Below are 18,783 nucleotides of genomic sequence, written 5' to 3' on the forward strand. Positions count from 1 at the left end.
CCCTGCTACGGGCTGTCGCCAATACCGTGACGTATATGCTGCGCGCCGAGCACGCCGGCCTTCCTAAACTCCGTCCGGACCCGGCACGCTCCTACGTGCGTGACGTTCCTCTGCGACTGGAGACGCTTTCGCGGACGGACACGGTCTTGAGCACTCATGGGACTGGGTCCGCGCTCCCTCCACAAGGCTGGCCGCCGGTTTCCAGCTGGTGACAAACGGGGGCGCGGGGCCAAGGGGTCGGGGCGCCCCCCACCAGGCCGCCAGCGGCCTCCGGACAGGAGCTCGGAGCCAGCCCCAGACGCGCACCCTCACCTGAGCCCCGAAGCTCTGGGGTATTTCCGCCAGGCGCTGTCAGCCCTGAAAGAGGCTCCTGAGACCGGAGAAGAGCGAGGTGGGGAGACTTCAGGGTGAGACTAAGAGAGGGATTCGCTGGACATAAGTTCTGGGATAGGCAGGAGAATTTTCATGGGTCCCCAGGGCATAGGGACTTAGTCTATGTCTCCCATATCCTCTTCATTGCTCCCCTCTCCCTCCTTTAGTTAACTAATGGAACATAACCATCCTCCTCTTAGTCTCTAAAATATTTCTTTTCTTGTCTGTTCAGAACTGATGGTGCACAATGTTTTGAAGGAAGTGGAAGCTGAGGCCCTAGCCTTGGCCACAAACAGGACTGGCAGTGAGATTATGCAGGAACTGCTGGGATTTAGTCCCCTGAAACCGCTGTGTCGAGTATGGGCTACTTTGCGCTCCAACTTCCGCTTTGTGGCCTGTCATCGATGCGGGGTGCATGTATTGCAAAGTGCTTTGCTGCAGCTGCCTCGATTGCTGGGGAGCCCTGCAGAGAAAGAGGAGGAGGACGTGGAAGAGGAGGAAGATGGCAAGGATGGTCCCTTGGAGACTCTGGAGGAGCTGGTTTTGGGACTAGCCTCCGAGGTGTGTGATGATTTTCTTTTCTACTGTGGAGACACACATGGCAGCTTCGTGGTCAGAACTCTGCTACAGGTGTTGGGAGGGACTCTTCTGGAGTCTGAGAGAGCCAGGCACCGTGGCTCTCAGTCACCTGGTAAGTATTACAAGAGGGAAGTGGACGTAGAGGAGAGGAGAGTTTAGGAAGTCCAGTAGAAGAGAGTAAGCAGAAGAGTAATTCTTGCTGACCTTAAAGAATTAGCAGAGAAATTAGGACAAGACTTAACAGGCCAAAGATTAGTGCACACAGAGGCCCAGACGTGAGGATGCATAGGTGTGTTTGGGGGACAGCTAGTAGAATAGGCCAGGGGTAAGAGGTGATTCATGAGGAATGGGTGTCAAATTTTTTTTAAACCACAACTCACAGATTTTTTTTTTGTTTTAAACATCACTGAACATGCGTCTGTGTATGTATACATATATTGGACTCAAGCAGAACTTTGAGAAGTTAATATATATACAACCCATTCTGATATTTTCTTTTCTGTTCTATTCTATTGAAAAGTTGCTGGTTAAGATCCACTAAAGTGATTTTATGATGCATTTGTAGGCAGCGACCTACAGTTTGAAAAACTCTGGGAAATAAGGTTAGAGAGTTTAGATGAGGCCTTGAAGTCCTGAGAGTTTGGCCTATCTTCTACGGACCACTGGGGAGCTGTTGAAATTTCTTAGAAAAATTAAAACAGAAACGTAGTCTCTGTTTAGTCATCCAGATGAGAAGAGGTATTCATATGTGTTCTGCATCTCCAAGCTGAATCCTTGCTCATCTATGGGATTATTCTCCCTCCTGGATGGTAGTTTGTGATCCCAGCACTGCACGTGTTCTTGGTCTTCTTTCAGAAGCACAAAGGGCCCCAGCTCGGGAAGGTAAGCCATCTGATTTTGAGGTCCCTGAAACCTTCTTGAATCGCCTTCAGGACCTGAGCTCCTGCTTTCTGAAGGACATTGCTGGTAAGGAGGGAAAAAGGAGGAGGGTCTAGGACCTGCTTTTCTGGAGGTGAACTGTCATCATCTGAGGCCCTTACTTCGATCAGTCTTATTCCTTTTCAAATCTGATCGGGTTTGATATTGCAAAGACTCTGTATAGAGCTTTTACGTCCAAAGTCCCTGATATCTTTTGCTTGAGGTTTGAGGTTGTACAGGTTGTCTGGATTTTGGAAGAGCTGCTTTTATTATTTCTGCCCTCTCCCTCAGTATTTATCACTGACAAGATCTCCAGCTTCTGCCTTCAAGTGGCCTTACAAATCTTGCACCGCAAACTGCCCCAGTTTTGTGCTCAGCTCTGCAGTGCTGTGATTGGCTATCTGAGTAGCCGCAATTCCTCAGCAGATGGCAGGTATGGTCTAGGCCTCAGAGTCCACCAAAGTTGATGAGGCTGTGTGAAGTGAATGAAGTGATATGGATATTTTAGATGCAGTAAAGGCTGCTTGATCACCTTCTCCTTGTCCCTAGCCCCCTACTGCTATTTCTGCGGGATCAGACGAGCTCCAGACTCCTGGAGCGAGTGCTGCTGGTGCTGGAGCCCCCGAGGCTCCAGAGCCTCTTTGAGGATCACTTCCAAGGGCAGCTGCAGACCCTGGCCACACACCCCATTGCCAACTTCCCTTTGCAGCGTTTACTGGATGCTGTTACTACCCCTGAGCTGGTGAGTTGAGAGTGGGACCGGATCTGTTTCTGTGCTCTGTTATTTCTGCTAGTTTTTGTTCATTGTGCCTTATTTTATTGTGTGCCTGCCTCTGCATCTCTGAGTGTGTGCTGGCCATTCCCCTTGAAGTTATTCCTGGGGGTTACTCAGAGCTTATGACGAAAGTGCCTTCTCAGAAAAGATTTGTTTTGGCTTCTCGGGTTCCAATACCAGCAGGTGACTGGCTTAATCCAAATATGCAGCTTGAGGTTCCATGACCCGTGTTTGTGGTCAACTATCTGTAGCAATACAGAGTTGGAAGTTGGGGTAGAAGGGTAGATTTTTTTTTTTTTTAAGATTTTATTTTTAAGTAATCTCTACACCAAATGTGGGGCTTGAACTCACAACCCAAGATCAAGAGCTGTGTGCTCTGCTGACGGAGATAGCTAGGTGCCCCTAGAAGGGCAGATTTAATTCCAGTATCCCCTTATCTTGAGAGTGTGGCCATTTAAAGTATTGCTGCTTCCCTCATGTGAGGCAGCACCTCTAAGACTGCCCCTTGTCCTAGACTTTATCTGGCCAAACCCAAATCCTGATATTGGCCATGCTTATCTAGCACTTCTAGTTGTTTTGAGCAGGAAGATTTCTCTGAATAACTCAGTCCACTGTTACAGAATGCCAAAGATTCCTCATTCTGTGTCTCCCCTCAGCTGTCCCCCGTGTTTGAGGAGCTGAGCCCTGCCCTGGAAGCTGTGCTGGCTCAAGGTCACCCGGGGGTGGTCATTGCCCTGGTGGGGGCCTGCCGCAGAGTTGGGGCCCACCAAGCCCGGGTCCTGCAGCTGTTGTTGGAGGTGAGTAGGTGTTGCCCCCAACTTGTTTATGCCCTCAGTTCAAATTCCACCTGTTAGGACCTCTCTAATCTTCAGTGGTTGTATCTCTGGACTCAAGAGGCCTAATGTCCAGGGAGTTCACAGATCCAGAGAGAAATGAGGCCAAACCCATCTTATAGCCCTGGAATGAAAATTGTCTCCCAGAACTAAGAGAGCAGTTTATTTAAGGAATAAATGTTTATTCAACCCCTGTTATGTGTATAGGGGCTGGGGATACAGCAAGGCAGATGAGATCCTGCCCTTATGCAGCTTACATTCTCATATCTCCTGAATGCTTTCCTCTGTCTAGATAGTCGGGGTGAGGGATGAGGTAGCTCTCCGATTCATCATGTTTTGTCTTCTCCTCTAGGCATTCCACTGTGCGGAGCCCCCTTCCCGGCAAGTGGCTTGTGTGCCTCTCTTTGCCACTTTGACGGCTTATGAGGTATACTATAGACTGGCAGAGGAGGAAGGGGCAGTGCCCGCAGAGCACCAGGTGAGGTAGGAGAGGAGCGAAGTCAGTGACTAATTGGGGCCAGGGTTTAAAAAGTCCTTCACCCTTGTGGTGAGGGTGTGGGGATCTCTGGCTTCATCCAGGTGGGGGTGGCACTTTGGTGGCTGCCTCCTAAATCCCTGTTTCTGTCCTACCAGGTGGAAATGGCCACGGCCAGGGCTCTGGGGGAAGTGACAGTCCTTGGGTCTCTTCTGCTTCAGCATCTGCTGCACTTCTCTAGCCCTGGTATCGTACTTCGAAGTCTGGGTGCCTTGACGGGACCACAACTTCTGACTCTCGCCCAGAACCCTGCTGGCTCCCACGTGCTTGATGCCGTCCTGACCAGCCCCTCCGTGACGCGCAAGCAGCGTCGCCGTGTGCTGAAGACCCTAAAGGTTCTGGTTTCTGCTTTGATTCCCCCACCAACATCCATTTAAGAGAACATGAGCTTGCCCTGAGACTGTCCTTCAGAATCAGAGAGGATATATCGTTCCCAGACTCTTTCGACTCAGCCCATAAACTTCTGAAACTTCACTTCCCCGTTGCCCTCCCCAGTGCACTTTTGTGGAATGCCCTAGGGGGACCTACCTTGCTTGTTTCACTGCAGGGACAATACGTGGCTCTGGCCTGTAGTCGTCATGGCAGCCGAGTGCTAGATGCCATCTGGAGTGGAGCAGCCTTGGGGGCCCGGAAGGAAATTGCTGCCGAGCTGGGTGAGTACCTGCACCTCTCTCTAACCTTTCCAAACTTCCCTCACTCCAGATGGCTGAGTGGCTGGGAGGGGACTTAAATACAGCAGAGACTTCAGTTCAAAAGGGTGGTGTTGGCCATGGGTTCTTAGCAGTCTGCCCTCCTTTCCTCTGCTGATTATGCAGCCCTGTGCTCCCGCCCTCTCCTGGCTTCCGTTCTTTGGAGACTGAGGTATTATCCCTGAGGCCAACCCAGGGCCCAGGGAAAATGGAGGGACCTTCACCCAGGGAGTGTCGCTTTGAGCACGGGGTGGTGACTGTATGATGATACTGAACATGAGTGATTCCCTTTGCAGGGGAGCGGAACCAGGAGCTGATAAGAGACCCTTTTGGCCACCATGTGGCTCGAAATGTGGCCCTGACTACTTTCCTGAAGCGCCGAGAGGCTTGGGAACAGCAGCAGGGGGCAGTGGCCAAGCGGAGGAGGGCTTTGAACTCAATACTTGAAGACTGAGGCCTTTGGACCTGGGACTGGGTGATGGGGAGGGTAGCGGGAGTATCTGTCCTGTCCCCTTCTTAGTTTAAGTTGGAATCAAAAGTCTTATTAATAAACATTTTTATATTTTTATTGGAAATTTTTTTGTTATTTTGGGGAAAAGGGTATAAAGAAATAGAGATCTCAAGGTAAAATCAGAAAGGGCTGAATTCAGTGCACTAGGAAGCTTAGGGACAGGAGGAGTTGCAAGGAATCTAGATGTAGCAATGATCAGGGTGGGGTCAAGATACTTGGGGACAGGCTTGTGGCCTTTCCGGGTAAGTGGGATGCTGGAAAGATGGCTAGGAAGGGACAGCATTCTTCAGGAAAGGGTATAGGCTAGGGGTGTAAGGCGTTATGCTGATGGGGCCTGTCACAATGGGGTCAGAAGGCATTGGGGAAATCAGGTGAGTTACCTAATCTGCACTGTCTTCAGATCTCCAAAGCTGATGCTGTCACAATCCTCACAGTGTGTCTCTTGGAATGAATCTAGGGGCAGAAAGCAGCTTGGAGCCCCTTCTCAGTAGGGATGAAGGCGACCCTGCCGCTGCCAATGCCATTGTTCGGCCCCTTCTATTAAATGGCGAAGGCTGGAGGAAATTCCCAGCAACATATGGCCCAGCCCTTGCAGCAGTGCAGAGGTCCAACGGAGGAGCTCCCTGAAGGGCAGAGACAAGATGAAGTCGGATAGGTGGGGGAACGTGGGAGGAGGCTATAGAGGGGGTTTTCCACAAGGGAGAGATTATGAATAGGGGAGTATAGAAGAAGGAATTAAGGGCGCTGCAACTGTAAGGGGATGAGGAAATACGATATGTTGGTCTCTGACCTGAGTACTTTCTTTGGGCCGAGTCCTTGAAAGTCACAACTCATGGAGTAGAGCCCATAGAATGTGGCTTTGATATTGAGGCTGCCAAAGAGGTCTCGAGGGTTTTGCTTGTATACATCAAAGGTGATACGGGCGATGTCCTTGCTGTGCTTGGGCTTCTCCCGGCCCAGGCCGTATGACAGCACCCCACTCTGTAGGGTACACTCATCAGTGCCACGCACCCTCACACCCTGACACCCACGGTGTGCACTGGACACACAGTTCCCCACCAGCACTGGGTCAGACCCACCCTTGCCTGGCCTCTTTGTCCCCTGTATGGTGTCCTTGGCAACCCCTTACCTCTCCCAGTGTCTCTGCCCCCAAGATCACGGTTGGGCTAGAGAAGCTTGGGAGAGATATAAAGGATTGGTGGCCTACAGCAAGCCCCACTATGGGCCTCTCACCCTGCTGGGGGTCCAGCTCTGCCCATACTCCAGCACCATCAGGCACGTGTCATCCTCCAAAAGCTGGAAGAAGTCCTCACTCTCCACGGCGGTCCCATCCTCCTCCAGCACCAGTGTTAGCATTCCACTCAGCAGCAGGGCCTCCAGTGCCTGCCCAGCCACAGGAAGCAGGAGGGAAGGGGCAGGGCTTATCCATGCCCCTCCCCCTCCAGCTGCCCCACATCCACTGGTTGGCTCTGGATGCTGGTTGACACCCCAACTCTACTTCCTGGGAAACTGCCATTCTTCAAATGGCTCCAGCTCTTGGTGCTTAGTTGCCGGGGGACCCTCGCTAAGGGCTGACTTTTTTTAACCTAGTTGCTCCTCTGTCATTGTCCTCTTTCCCTGTTACCCTCTGAGCCAATCCTAGTGGTCTGGAATTGAAAAACTAGTCAGGTTCTCTTGAGGTCCATCCTTCTGTCTTCTCTCCAGTGTCTTACCTCACTGTCCCCCACTCTTAGAGAACTGTTTTCAGTAACAATGACCCTTAGCCTTTTTGAGTCTTCACTAGTGCCAGGTATCTATGTAGACTTTACATACATGTCCTCTTTGACTCCTTTCCACAACCCTAGGAGAAAGGTGTAACATTATTCCCTTTTTGTAGATCAAGAAACTAAAGTTTTGATAGGTTGAACAACTTCCTACAGTGTGACACTAGCAAGTGGTAGAATCTGGACTTGAACTTGACTTGTCATATGAATCACCATTCCATACTGACTTCTGAATGCCATTCCCCCAACCCTCCCTAGCTATTCCTCCTCCTACCCCCTGGAAAAGAAATAACCTAAATACAGCATTGGTCATTGGGCTGAACTGCGCCGCACCCCCCCCCCCCCCTTTAGCCCTCAGAGGGAGGAGCAGCCATGTAACTAACCTCAGCCTTTCTGCTCACTCACTGTAAGTTCTCACTCTTCTCTAGCCCCTGCAGTAGGAACTTAGGGATTTGGCTCACTTACCTTGTCTAGCAGTTCCTGGCGGGTGGCAGCTGTCAGACCTTTCCGGGTGGTTCGCTTGTGATCACAGACACGGAAAGGTCGCTGGGGTGGTGGAGCTGAAGTCCAGACTTTCCTGCCAAACTCAGAGCTCATACTGGATACTGACCTGGTAGTTGGGAAGAAAGGTCAAGAAGTGAGAAGTTTGGTGAATGCAGTAGGGATGATGGGGTGGGGTGCCTGGGGAGTTAGGGAGGGATCTAGGTTTGCAGATCAGAGTAGCCTAGGCAGAGACCATGGAGTGGGGGTGGTGAGTGGTGGTTCCATAGCTGGACAAGCCCGTTGTGGAAAGTGGGGGCAGGGAAGAGAAGGGGTGAGTATCAGAGTCTCCTGGGGGCCGAATGGAATTTTGTTGCCATGCCCTGTCCTCAGAGTTGGAGGGTAGAAAGGAGGGTTAAAAATCACCTGAGCAGGCCGCTGGGGTTCAGGGCTGAGAGGTACTCCATGGTGGAGGGAAGGAGCAGGGGAGTTGCCTCTCCCACTGAGTTCTGGGCTGTGTGGTTCTCTGCTGTGCTGGGGCTGAAATGGTGGTGTTTTCAGCTACACAGCTGGGATCTCAGCTCCAGTGAGGTGGGAGATGAGTCAACCCGGACTCTGGTCCCCCCTGCCTGGCCAGTAAGAAGGGCAAAGTCCAAGGGGAGGGAGAGAAGGAGGGGCCTAGATGGGATAGTGGAGGAGAGATTGAGGCCCAGAGTTGCCCACAAAAGTCATGAGGCTTTTGTGCGTGCGTGCATGTGTGTGTGTGTGTGTGTGTGTGTGTGTCTGTCTGTCTGTCTGTCTGATGGCAGTGTGTGCTGAGGATAAATGGGAACTATGTAAGGATGGAATGTGGTCTCTGGTGTTTTTCTTTCTATGGAGAGAATTTCTAGGAATAGTTCCTGGCTCCCAACCCTAGAGAAGCTGCGTTATACATGATTTGCACTGTACTTGCTGCCACCTACTGTGAAAGCCATAAACTGCACCATTAGGAAAGGGGAAGCCAGGCTGCAGGTGGGATCATGGGCAGAGCTTGGAGGAAATGAAGGGTGAGACAGTGTGCCAGGGTGGCGTGTGAGGAGAGGATGGATCCTGTTCCCTGGATCCAGGATCACCAGGATCCTGTCTGGGACCCTGGCCTTCCTGCTTTCCTGCTTCTTCCTCCGTCTAGGGGAGGGGCCGGCTCAACATTTCTCTGGCTTCAATCTCCAGAACTGCTCACTGCAGCTACACTGCATTAGTCACTTTCTCTCTCACCTTTCTCTTTTGGCCACTGAATCGGCGTGAAGGAGATGTGAAGGGGAAGGGGGTTGTCTTTTGATGGCATCAAGACTGGCTTTGGGTGCCCTGAGTCCCATCTCTGATTTCAGCTATAGTTGTGGATAGTTGTATGGCAGCTCAGACTCTCACTAAGACTGAACCCCTCACATGAGTGTAAATCTCTGCTTTCCTGCCTAGGTGTTTGAGGCTGCGGCAGCCCACTCAGCCTCCTGACACGTATAGGCTGCAAGTGTGTATAATGCCTCTAGGACAGCCCTCAAACAGTGAAGAAGGCAAGCTGGGCATCAGTGCCCCAGTCTTCCGTCTTTCTGGAAGGCATTCTGTGTAATTCTGAGAGCTTCCTAATCCTTACTGAAGAGACTCAATAACACACTTATTTGGCTCTCTTTTTCCCTCTCCTCCCCTGCTCCCTCACTTCTACTTCCTGAGCTGACTTCCCAGATGCAGAATTACCTGTACCCATGCTAATTCAGGCTGTGCTTTGGAAGTAACCCAAACTGAGACAATACTGGTGTCCTGGCTCCCAAGGAGTGCCCAGTTCTAGCTGGTAACTGGGCAGGGGTCTTTCCCCTTAGCTCAACTTAAGTGTACTAGGTCCCCCTCAAATTTCTTCATTTCCAGGCTTTGCCTGATCTCTTCACCCAGAGAAGGCTTCTTTTCAGTATGTTTCTACCAATGCATCCTTTCCTACCTTCTTATCTCGTAGCTCCGTAGGATGGTCTCTTTGTGGTTGTGTGTTATGATTCCTCAAAGAGCTGATAAGTCCCTTGTACCTCCAATGCATCCCCCAGAACTCAGCACTGTGACTGAAAGCTGTCATTGGTAGCCCTTTGAGAGCCCTGGGAGTAGAAAGAATGGAGCAGGGCATAAGGTAAGAGATGAGAGTGATGTGGGTGCATAAGGCAAGCTAAAGGCAGAGCACAAACTAACAACTCCCCTGCCCCCAGGTGGGATATGTGTGATATTCCTCAGGCACTCCTAGCTGTGCAAGAACAAAGATAAGAACAGAAAACAATGGTTAAACTGATAGAGATCACAGGACCTGAGTCTCCATCAGTTTACAAATATCTTAGTAAATTACAAGAAAAGGGCAATCTCATCAATAGTCCAATCTCCAGGAACCCCCTACTGTCTTAATGATAATACTTTGCTAGAGGGCAAAACAGCCTTAGCTTGGCAATAGCTAGGCCCCCAACAATCTGTAACTCCTCTTTAGCATATGGAAATCCCTTCAAGAAACTTCCTCTTGACTTTATCTCCTTCAGCTCCACAGTATATAAAGGATCACCCCCTCACACTTATAAACTGCTCTTCCTGCCCACAGGTTCTGTCCCCATGCTTTAATAAAGTCACCTTTTTGCACCAAGGACATCTTCAAGAATTCTTTCTTGGCCGTCGGCTCTGGACATCACCCCCATAACCTCAAAACCTCATCAAGAGGAGTAGGTAGCAGGCTGAAGAAAAAGAGGGCTCAGCAGGATCAGAAGTCAGGAAATAGGTCAAAATAGAGCAGTTGGGGGAACGAGTAGTTTGGGTCACCTTCTCTGCTGAGTGTAGGCCAGGGAAGCTTCAGCACGTGGTGACAACTGTCCCAACAACTGGGGCCAGAACTGCCCGAGGGATGAGGGCAGATGCAGGACCCAGGATTTTGTAGTGTCCCTACTCACCTACACGATCAGGGAACCTTATCTGTATACCTGCAGATAGTCCTGTTTCCTAGGGAAGCAGCCTGTCACATGCCTGGACCTGTTAGTGATGGGAAAGGGTAGAGTGCGGGAGGAGCCCCAGGAAAGGCCTGAGAAGAACTCCACCTCGTCCCTCCCTATTCCTAGTCTCACACTGCAAATCTAACTGGCAGAGGACAGGAGTAGGCACCTCACTCACTGCTGCTGTGCCTTTCAGCTTCTCCAGCCCCCTCGTGGGCCTGATCCTACTAGCTCCCAGGTGGGTAAGTAGATCTGCGCATGCACCTTTACTTCCCACCACTCATTTTGCCCTAAGGTATAAGGAATGGGGCTGGACAGAGAAGAAGCCCAGCTAAAGGGGTAGAGGTGGAGGTAGTGGCAGCCTGGGAGTCAGGACTGGGGAGGTCGGCTGACTGACAGCAGGGGATTTGGGTTCCAAGAAGTAGTGATTGAGTAGGGGCCAGGGTAGGTCAGGAAGTCAGTCAAGGCTCTTAGAAGAGAGGAAAGTGGGAGGAAACGCAGTCCCTTCTCACCTGGCATGAGGGGTACCCCGGGCTTTTGCCCCACCCCCTAAATGCCCTCCATGGCCTTTTCCATCTCCCGGTAGGCACAGAATGCTGGCCTGTTACCGACCCCCGGGGAACGAGACGCTGCTGAGCTGGAAGGCCTCGCGGGTCACAGGCACGGCCTTCCTGCTGCTGGCGGCGCTGCTGGGACTGCCGGGCAATGGCTTCGTAGTGTGGAGCTTGGCGGGTTGGCGGCCCGCAAGGGGGCGACCGCTGGCGGCCACGCTGGTGCTGCACCTGGCGCTGGCCGACGGCGCGGTGCTGCTGCTCACGCCTCTCTTCGCGACCTTCCTGGCGGGGCAGGCGTGGCCGCTGGGCCAGGCGGGCTGCAAGGCGGTGTACTACGTGTGCGCGCTCAGCATGTACGCCAGCGTCCTGCTCACCAGCCTGCTCAGCCTGCAGCGCTGCCTCGCCGTCACCCGCCCTTTCCTGGCGCCCCGGCTGCGCAGTCCGGCCCTGGCCCGCCGCTTGCTGCTGGCCGTCTGGCTGGCCGCTCTGCTGCTCGCAGCCCCGGCCGCCGTCTACCGCCACCTGTGGGGAGACCGCGTGTGCCAGCTGTGCCACCCGTCGCCGGCCCACGCCGCGGCCCACCTGAGCCTGGAGACGCTGACCGCCTTCGTGCTTCCTTTCGGGCTGGTGCTCGGCTGCTACGGCGTGACGCTGGCGCGGCTGCGGGGCGCCCGCTGGGGCGCCGGGCGGCGCAGGACGCGGGTGGGCCGGCTGGTGAGCGCCATCGTGCTCGCCTTCGGCTTGCTCTGGGCGCCCTACCACGTGGTCAACATTCTGCAGGTGGTCGCCGCGCTGGCTCCGCCGGAAGGGGCCTTGGCCAGGCTGGGCGGGGCGGGCCAGGCAGCGAGAGCTGGAACTACAGCTTTGGCCTTCTTCAGCTCCAGCGTCAACCCGGTGCTCTACGTCTTCACCGCAGGGGATCTGCTGCCCCGGGCAGGTCCCCGCTTCCTTACAAGACTCTTTGAGGGCTCTGGAGAGGCCCGAGGCGGGGGCCGCTCTAGGGAGGGGACCATGGAGCTCCGAACTACCCCTCGGCTCAAAGTGGTGGGGCAGGGCCGGGGCGATGGAGACCCTGGGGGCGGGGTGGAGAAGGACAGTCAGGGATGGGACCCTTGACACCAAACCCTACCAACCCGGCCTGCTCTTCCCTATCCCCTTCCGTCGTCCCTCCCCCAGAACTCAGGGAACAACTGGAGCGTTTGGGGAGCCTTCTCTGGCCACAGTTTGGATCTTTCTGGGCAGGCCCAGGTTCCTCCAAACTGAGGGATTGCAAGTGGTGGTGGTCCTTGTTAGTGAATATTGTGTGCCTGCAGGTAGGCATGGGCCTACATGCCAGAACTGCTTACTTGTTGCCAATAGCTACTGTGAAATACACTGAGGAGGGGGGCATTACATGATGGGTTAAGCATGCCCACACTGGTAGTTCATTATGCCTGAGTTGTACTGAAGCCACCTGGTTCTCTGCTGGGTCAGTCCAAGGCTGGGCACTGCCAGCCTTCAGTGGCATCTTGACTTGTCCTCCCGAGTCTGGGTGGCCTGGTTCCCTCCAGCCAAGCCATAGACCGCTCCGGAAATAAAGGGAGAAAGAGGAAGGAAAGGTATGGGGGCTTGAATGAGAAAATGGGGATGGGAGCCACTTTCTGCAGTCTGAAAGAGTTGAGTGGAGAAAACGCCAGCTCTGGAAGGGGAAAGACAATGTGTGGGGTTAGAAAGGAAAGTTTTCCTGTCTTGTGGTTGGTGCAGTGTGGGGAGGGAGGCTGGGAGCCCTGTCTTCCTCTCTGAATCCAACTCTTCCCCCCGAAGGTCACCTGACTCAAAAAGGAGCCCAGGAGTAGGCACAGGCTCACCCAGGGGACATTTGGGGCTTGGGGTGAGGGGTACCGGGATTGTGTGGATGACTGGAGGACAGGAAGTTCTCAGGGAGGTGACATCTCTCCTTGGTCTCCTTTTTTCTCTGCCAAGTCTTGACTCCTCCCAAGACTGCTAGCTGTTGCTCACTGCCCCCCATACCCCTTGGCCCCCATCTTTTGGAATCTCTCTATCGCTAGGTCCCCAAACTGTTCTGAATCCTGACGCTTTTGAGTTTGAGGATGTAGGATGGAGTTCAGAGGACGTCCACATGCACACACATGTGGTCGCTAGGGTGACTAACATCCCCGTTTGCCCAAGACTTTCCCAGTTTCACCACCAACAGTTTCTTGTCCCAATCCTCAGTCCCTGGCAAAACTAGATGGCTGGTGACCTGAGTGCTCACCCGGACCACCATCCCAGGTTCTGCTTTAGTGACTGTTCACATCACTCAGACAGAGGCCAAGAAAGAGTAAAGGAAATTCAGTCTGCAGGGTCACGCCAGGGGCACCCAAACTGGGGCAGGGTGGAGCTCTGCATCTGGGGGGCAGGAAGTATGCTTAGAGTATCTAGCCTGGGGTGGAGGAAGAAAGGCTGTTGAGAGACATGGAAGTGGGGAGCAGTTTGGGAGAGGAGGCGAAGACAACCCAGTTTCTGTCAGGAGGGGCCTCTGGTTGACCCCTGAGCTCTGGGCCAGAACTTGCATCCTCTGACACTGACAGCGGGAACTTCTTCCTGTTCTCATGTGTCAGGGCAGAAGCTCCCTAACTTCCTCCCTTCCATAGTCCCTGTCTTACAACCTCTGTGGTCAGAAAGCCCTTCCTCAACTCTGCCTTCCTGCTGTGGTTTCAGCCCATTTCTTTGCATCACATCCTCTGTCTCACAGCTACTGGGTCAGCTCTGCACTGGCCCTTCTCAAAGCAGAGAGGGTAAAGGACCTCAGTGACCACCAAAGATGGACCAAAGTGCATCTTTCCTGGGAAGTGACAGAGTTGGAAAGGAAGCAGAAAGGCTCATGGTCAGATTGAAGGAAAGACTTTTCAGTTCTCAGTCCCTGCAAAAGAGGTCAAAGGGAGAGACTGCACTCCTTCCAGGAAGGGAGAAGAGTGACCATTCTTTTTTTTTATTAAAAATATTTTTGTTAACGTTTATTCATTTTTGAGAGACAGAGAGAGACAGAGCATGAGCAGGGAAGGGGCAGAGAGAGAGGGAGACACGGAATCCGAAGCAGGCTCCAGGCTCCAAGCCGTCAGCACAGAGCCCGATGCGGGGCTCGAACCCACGAACTGCGAGATCATGACCTTAGCCGAAGTCGGACGCTCAACCAACTGAGCCACCCAGGCGCCCCGAAGAGTGACCATTCTTGGGGCTGTTCCTCCCTGTACATTCCTGGTTTCCCCTCCTGGCAGGGCAAGCATAACGCATCACTGCCCCTACTTCCTCTCCCTATGCTCAGCCTCCACTTTCTCTGTGTGTCTGAGGTGGGACTGGACAGCCAACTATGAGAAGGTAGGAAAGAGGTGATGCTGACCTCCTTGCCCAGCGCCCAGATCTTCAATCCAAATTCATGTGGCAGGGTAGCCACACGTCCAAGCACAAGGGAGGTGGTTGGGGAAGGGGAAGAAATTGGCATTCTGTGTAATACAAAGGAGGTCCTTTGGACTTTGGCTTCTGCCAAGAAGAAGAATTGAACCAATCTTTTTACATGAGGGAAGGGATGGGGGGTTCTGGAAGAGCCCGACCCCCCAACTCTGCTCATGGCTTGAACCCAAGCCAAGGACAGAGTGCTGTCCTCTTCAAGTCCTGATGTTACCTAAACCCAAAGCCATAACCTAGCCACATCTTCCTGGAGGACAGGAAGTTCCCAGGGAGGTGGCATCTCTCCTTTGTCTCTCTGCCAAGTCTTGATGCCTCCCAAGACTGTTAGTTGTTGCTCACTTCCTATTAATCTAAAAATTATTACATGATATTATTTACATGACATGTAAAGATATCCAACATTCTGGCCTCTCAATCTGAGCCCATTTCCCTTCTCCAGCTTCCTTCCCTCCTTCTCCTGTTTGACCCAGTGCAGTTCTCCAGTCTAGACCTGCATCTGAGGCCACACCCCAGCCTACTCACTCCCCTCACCCCTCTTTCCTCTCCCTGCACCTTCTTGGGCTCTTCTCATCTGGTCCCACCCCTGAGGAGTCCTCCTCCCTGCTAGGCTCTTCTGGAACACAAAGACCATCCCTCCCCCCTCCCCAGTGAAGGGAGGGCTAGGAGTTTCAGCCCCACCCTCAGGAAGATGTGTCTTCCCCCTCCTCTGCTTCTTGGTACTTCCTCTCTGGCCAACGTAGCTGACAGCACCCAGACCTGGGGCCAGGACCCTGCAACTGGGACAGATCTGGTAATAGGCTACGCCACTCTGCCCTGGCCTTGGGATTGGCACCAGCTTCCAACCAGTACGCGGCAAAGTCTGTAAGTAAGTACCCTGGGAGTAGGGAGGTAGTGGTGGGGCAGGTTACAGCCATGATCGAAAGGGCAAAGGAATTTCCAAAGAAAGCCTGGCTGGGGAGGATTTGTTCCTGTCTCCTATCCACAAACTCCTCCCCATCCCTGTTATTCCTGGTGGGCCCTGGGCACCTCTGGAGAGAGTGAGGTGATTGGTGGAAATCATTGGAACTGAGGGGGCTCGGGGCCTGGCAGGTGACTGAGAAGCTAGCCTTTTGAAGGGTGTGTCCTTGTTAAGGAAAGCATCCCCCCACCCTGCCCCTGCCATTTGGTTCTGGGTTTCAGAAGGGAAGGAGGCAGAAAGGGTCTGCTGTTGTTGCTCTGTATTTTGCAAATGGGTCTGTGGGCAGGAAGGAGCCCCGGGGCCTAGTTAGGAAATCAGTGTTTCTACTCAGCCAGATACCCTTAAGACAGGTCTGTTGACAATGGTGAGGACAGTATATTGCAGAGGTGCAACTGATGCTGCTGATTTGGAGACGGCTACAGCCATCAGGCTAGGTGTGTCCAGGGTGTCGGGAAACCTTGGTTCCCCACCCTCATGCCTGTGTTCACCCTCACCTTCCAGGTCCTTGCAGTGGCCCCGGACGCTACATCTTCTGCAGCACCTCCTCACTAGGTGTCATGTTCATTGCTCTGCTGACGATCATCCTCCTGTCAGTGGCACTGGTTGTGGGGCTTCCCGGCAACAGCTTTGTGGTGTGGAGCATCCTGGTAAAGATGCAGAAGCGCTCTGTCACTGCCTTGTTGGTGCTGAACTTGGCCCTGGCCGACTTGGCTGTATTGCTTACTGCCCCCTTTTTCCTCCACAACGTGGCCCAACGCACCTGGGTGTTCGGACTGGCTGGCTGCCGCCTGTTTCACTATGTCTGCGGAGTCAGCATGTACGCCAGCGTCCTGCTGATCACGACCATGAGTCTGGACCGCTCGCTGGCGGTGGCCCTCCCCTTTGTGTCCCAGAAGGTTCGTACCAAGGCCGTTGCCTGGTGGGTGCTGGCAGGCATCTGGGTGATGTCCCTTCTGCTGGCCACGCCCGTCGTCGTGTACCGCACGGTGACCTTGGCACCGAACAACTGGAGCCTGGTGTGCTTCCTGAAGTACCCCAGCGAACGACTCAACGCCTTCCATCTACTCTTCGAGGCCCTCACCGGCTTCCTGCTGCCCTTCCTGGTGGTGGTGGCCAGCTACTCCGACATCGGCCGCAGGCTGCAGGCCCGGCGCTTCCGCCGCAGCCGCCGCACGGGCCGCCTGGTGGCGCTCATCATCCTGACCTTCGCCGCCTTCTGGCTTCCCTACCACGTGGTGAACTTGGCCGAGGCGGGACGGTTGCTGGCCGGCGGAGAGGCGGGGCCGTTGCGGAACCGGCTGCTCCTGGCGCGCTACGTGTTCATCGCGCTGGCCTTCCTGAGCAGTAGCGTGAACCCCGTGCTGTACGCGTGCGCCGGCGGTGGCCTGCTGCGCTCGGCCGGCGTGGGCTTCGTCGCCAAGCTGTTGGAGGCCACCGGCTCCGAGGCGTCCAGCACCCGCCGCGGGGGCACCCTGGCCCAGACGGTGAGGGGCGCCCCCGCCACTCCCGAGAATGGCACCACCGAGAGCCTCACCGTCTCCAACCCTCTCCAGTGAAGCGAACTGAACTAGGTCTGGGTGGTGGTGGTGGTGGTGCTGCCGCTGTTGGTGGAAGGTCGGCTTTCCTCCTGGCGGAATGCCCCCACGTTGGCCTGGCCCAGTGCTGTACCCCTAGGAGGAGAACGCCAGTGGGGTGGAGCAGAAGAGGAGGGAGGGGCGGGGCAGGTAAGGGCCCAGTGAAAGCCTGGGGCAGCTTTGCTATTAAAACTGAAGCCTCAAATTGGGTCAACCCTGTGTGTGGGGCGTGTGTGTATAATGGGGAATTAGGGTTGCTGCTGGGCGCTCTTCTGGGGATCCTTCTCAACAGTTGAGAGGCACATCACATCCTGTGCTTTTCAGTTTTGGAAGGGACACAAAGATACAGAGAAACCAGAATCCCCTCTCCTCCCCCATTCTGAGGCAGGTGCCCTGCCCATCATACTTAGAGCACAGGTCTTACAGACTCCTGAAGGAGCAGATGGAAGAAGGCCACCCATGTGGGCTTATCATGCCAGACTCCCTGAATCAGCAGATAAGCTGAGAAAACAGCACAGCTCTGGGACCTTTACCCTGAAGCTTACGATAGGTATCGCTGTTACCATGACTCCAACTTCCTGTCACTCAGCTTTGTCCTTTCGGTGGGCAATGTTCTAGGGCACTGCCTTCCCTCCCCTCATCTCCCAAGGAGGCCTCACTTAAGAACCAAGTCATCAGATCTTAGCCCCTGGAATTCTGGACATTAACATTCTGCCAGCCCCTAAAATACACTCAGAAGCAGGTTGAGGCTGAGGGCCCTCTGTGCCAGTCATCATTCTTAGGAAATTAAGATTCCTGTAAGTGAGAGGGATGAGTCATTCTTTCCTAGGGATGACTGTTTGAGAGAGCCTTGGACTGGCTCTGTCCTGACAGCATTTTAGGAAGATGGTAGCAGAAATGGCAGCGGAGTACTTTTTGAATCTCTCCCATAAACAAAGACCAACTAGGAGAAAGACCAAAAATCCAAAATGTGCAGTATCTGTAACAAACCTAGGGTGTCAAGATACCTCCCACAGACTGCTAAAAATGTGTGGGGAATAAGCTTAGGAATTCCCTGAGCTTGCACCTATGGGTTAACAAAGTCACAGGAAGAAAGCATCCAAGATTAGGTAAACAGGGCAAAAGCGCCCCCAGTATAGAACAAAGACATAGAGGAATAGGAAGCCACAGGATGAAAGCATCCAACATTAGGCAATCAGGGCGGAAGTGCCCCAAAATAGTGCAATAGCAGAAAGCTGTTTTCACAGGAGGGAAGGACCAGAATAGGTAAGCAAGTAAACAAGGTTATAGACCTCAGCAGGGCGAAGTTGCCTGGAGCGGAGCTAATTAGCAAAAGAAAGGAGCCTTGTTGACCCTGAGGTAGCCTGCTCTGTCTTATCCCCCAGGCAAGCTAAGATAAACAGACACATTGCCTTGTGCCTGCCATAAACAACCATCTGCCCGGCTCTGGGATTTTGTTTTGTATTGACCCAAACCCTAACACCGCATATCCTCAAAAACCCCTTTTCTCTCACACATATGAATTAATGTTCACGGTTTCATTGTCTCTTTGTGCACGTCCATCACGTTTGTAAGCCTTCTGATCCTAATAAAAACGGAGCAAGGATCTTTACTTAGGGCTCTTGTCTCCTCCCCAACATTAGCCTCTCTCACATTTTAATTCTGCATCCTCTCTCTTGCTGAACAAGAGAGAACTCCAGACCCAGAGTCTACGACAAATAGGAGGTAGGCGTGAACCTTGGATGCTTCAAGATCTACATAGTATCAGCATCTGCACAGAAGGATGCAGAAGCAAGCAAGAGGGCATTTGA

General features: G+C 53.3%; 4 protein-coding genes across 10 annotated transcripts; 3 read left to right on the forward strand and 1 right to left on the reverse strand.

Annotated features, from left to right (window-relative positions):
* The first annotated feature begins 7 nt into the window (after positions 1–7).
* NOP9 (NOP9 nucleolar protein) lies at positions 8–5,276 on the forward strand. 2 transcript variants are annotated; one of them, XM_015086195.3, is made up of 10 exons: positions 8–391; positions 605–1,063; positions 1,807–1,917; positions 2,161–2,302; positions 2,419–2,611; positions 3,301–3,441; positions 3,830–3,955; positions 4,111–4,347; positions 4,560–4,665; positions 4,998–5,276. In XM_015086195.3, exons 1-10 carry the CDS (start codon positions 157–159, stop codon positions 5,153–5,155), a joined length of 1,908 nt encoding a protein of 635 aa, XP_014941681.2. In that variant the 5' UTR covers positions 8–156; the 3' UTR covers positions 5,156–5,276. The 2 variants fall into 2 exon arrangements, with proteins under 2 accessions (XP_014941681.2, XP_014941682.1); XM_015086196.3 differs by having other exon boundaries at positions 269–407.
* On the reverse strand, positions 5,243–9,572 carry CIDEB (cell death inducing DFFA like effector b). Of its 2 annotated transcripts, none has more exons than XM_027065492.2 (5): positions 9,425–9,572; positions 7,441–7,585; positions 6,446–6,595; positions 6,003–6,193; positions 5,243–5,835 (listed from the first exon to the last, which is right to left on the reverse strand). In XM_027065492.2, the coding sequence occupies exons 2-5, from the start codon at positions 7,570–7,572 to the stop codon at positions 5,697–5,699; spliced, it is 612 nt and encodes a 203-aa protein (XP_026921293.1). In that variant the 5' UTR covers positions 7,573–7,585; positions 9,425–9,572; the 3' UTR covers positions 5,243–5,696. The 2 variants fall into 2 exon arrangements, with proteins under 2 accessions (XP_026921293.1, XP_014941686.1); XM_015086200.3 differs by lacking the exon at positions 9,425–9,572 and adding an exon at positions 7,882–8,082.
* A 988-nt stretch (positions 9,573–10,560) lies between these two features.
* Positions 10,561–18,649, forward strand: LTB4R (leukotriene B4 receptor). Of its 4 annotated transcripts, none has more exons than XM_027065491.2 (2): positions 10,561–10,677; positions 15,900–18,648. In XM_027065491.2, the coding sequence occupies exon 2, from the start codon at positions 15,956–15,958 to the stop codon at positions 16,952–16,954; it is 999 nt and encodes a 332-aa protein (XP_026921292.1). In that variant the 5' UTR covers positions 10,561–10,677; positions 15,900–15,955; the 3' UTR covers positions 16,955–18,648. The 4 variants fall into 4 exon arrangements, with proteins under 4 accessions (XP_026921292.1, XP_026921291.1, XP_026921290.1 ...); XM_027065490.2 differs by having other exon boundaries at positions 10,604–10,681; positions 15,900–18,649; XM_027065489.2 differs by lacking the exon at positions 10,561–10,677 and adding an exon at positions 15,168–15,305 and having other exon boundaries at positions 15,900–18,647.
* Positions 10,562–12,117, forward strand: LTB4R2 (leukotriene B4 receptor 2). Of its 2 annotated transcripts, none has more exons than XM_027065486.2 (2): positions 10,562–10,681; positions 11,026–12,117. In XM_027065486.2, the coding sequence occupies exon 2, from the start codon at positions 11,033–11,035 to the stop codon at positions 12,107–12,109; it is 1,077 nt and encodes a 358-aa protein (XP_026921287.1). In that variant the 5' UTR covers positions 10,562–10,681; positions 11,026–11,032; the 3' UTR covers positions 12,110–12,117. The 2 variants fall into 2 exon arrangements, with proteins under 2 accessions (XP_026921287.1, XP_026921288.1); XM_027065487.2 differs by having other exon boundaries at positions 10,564–10,677.
* Positions 18,650–18,783: the final 134 nt, after the last annotated feature.

This window comes from Acinonyx jubatus, chromosome B3 (genome assembly GCF_027475565.1).
Source record: "Acinonyx jubatus isolate Ajub_Pintada_27869175 chromosome B3, VMU_Ajub_asm_v1.0, whole genome shotgun sequence".
In the NCBI taxonomy this organism is placed as follows: domain Eukaryota; kingdom Metazoa; phylum Chordata; class Mammalia; order Carnivora; family Felidae; genus Acinonyx; species Acinonyx jubatus.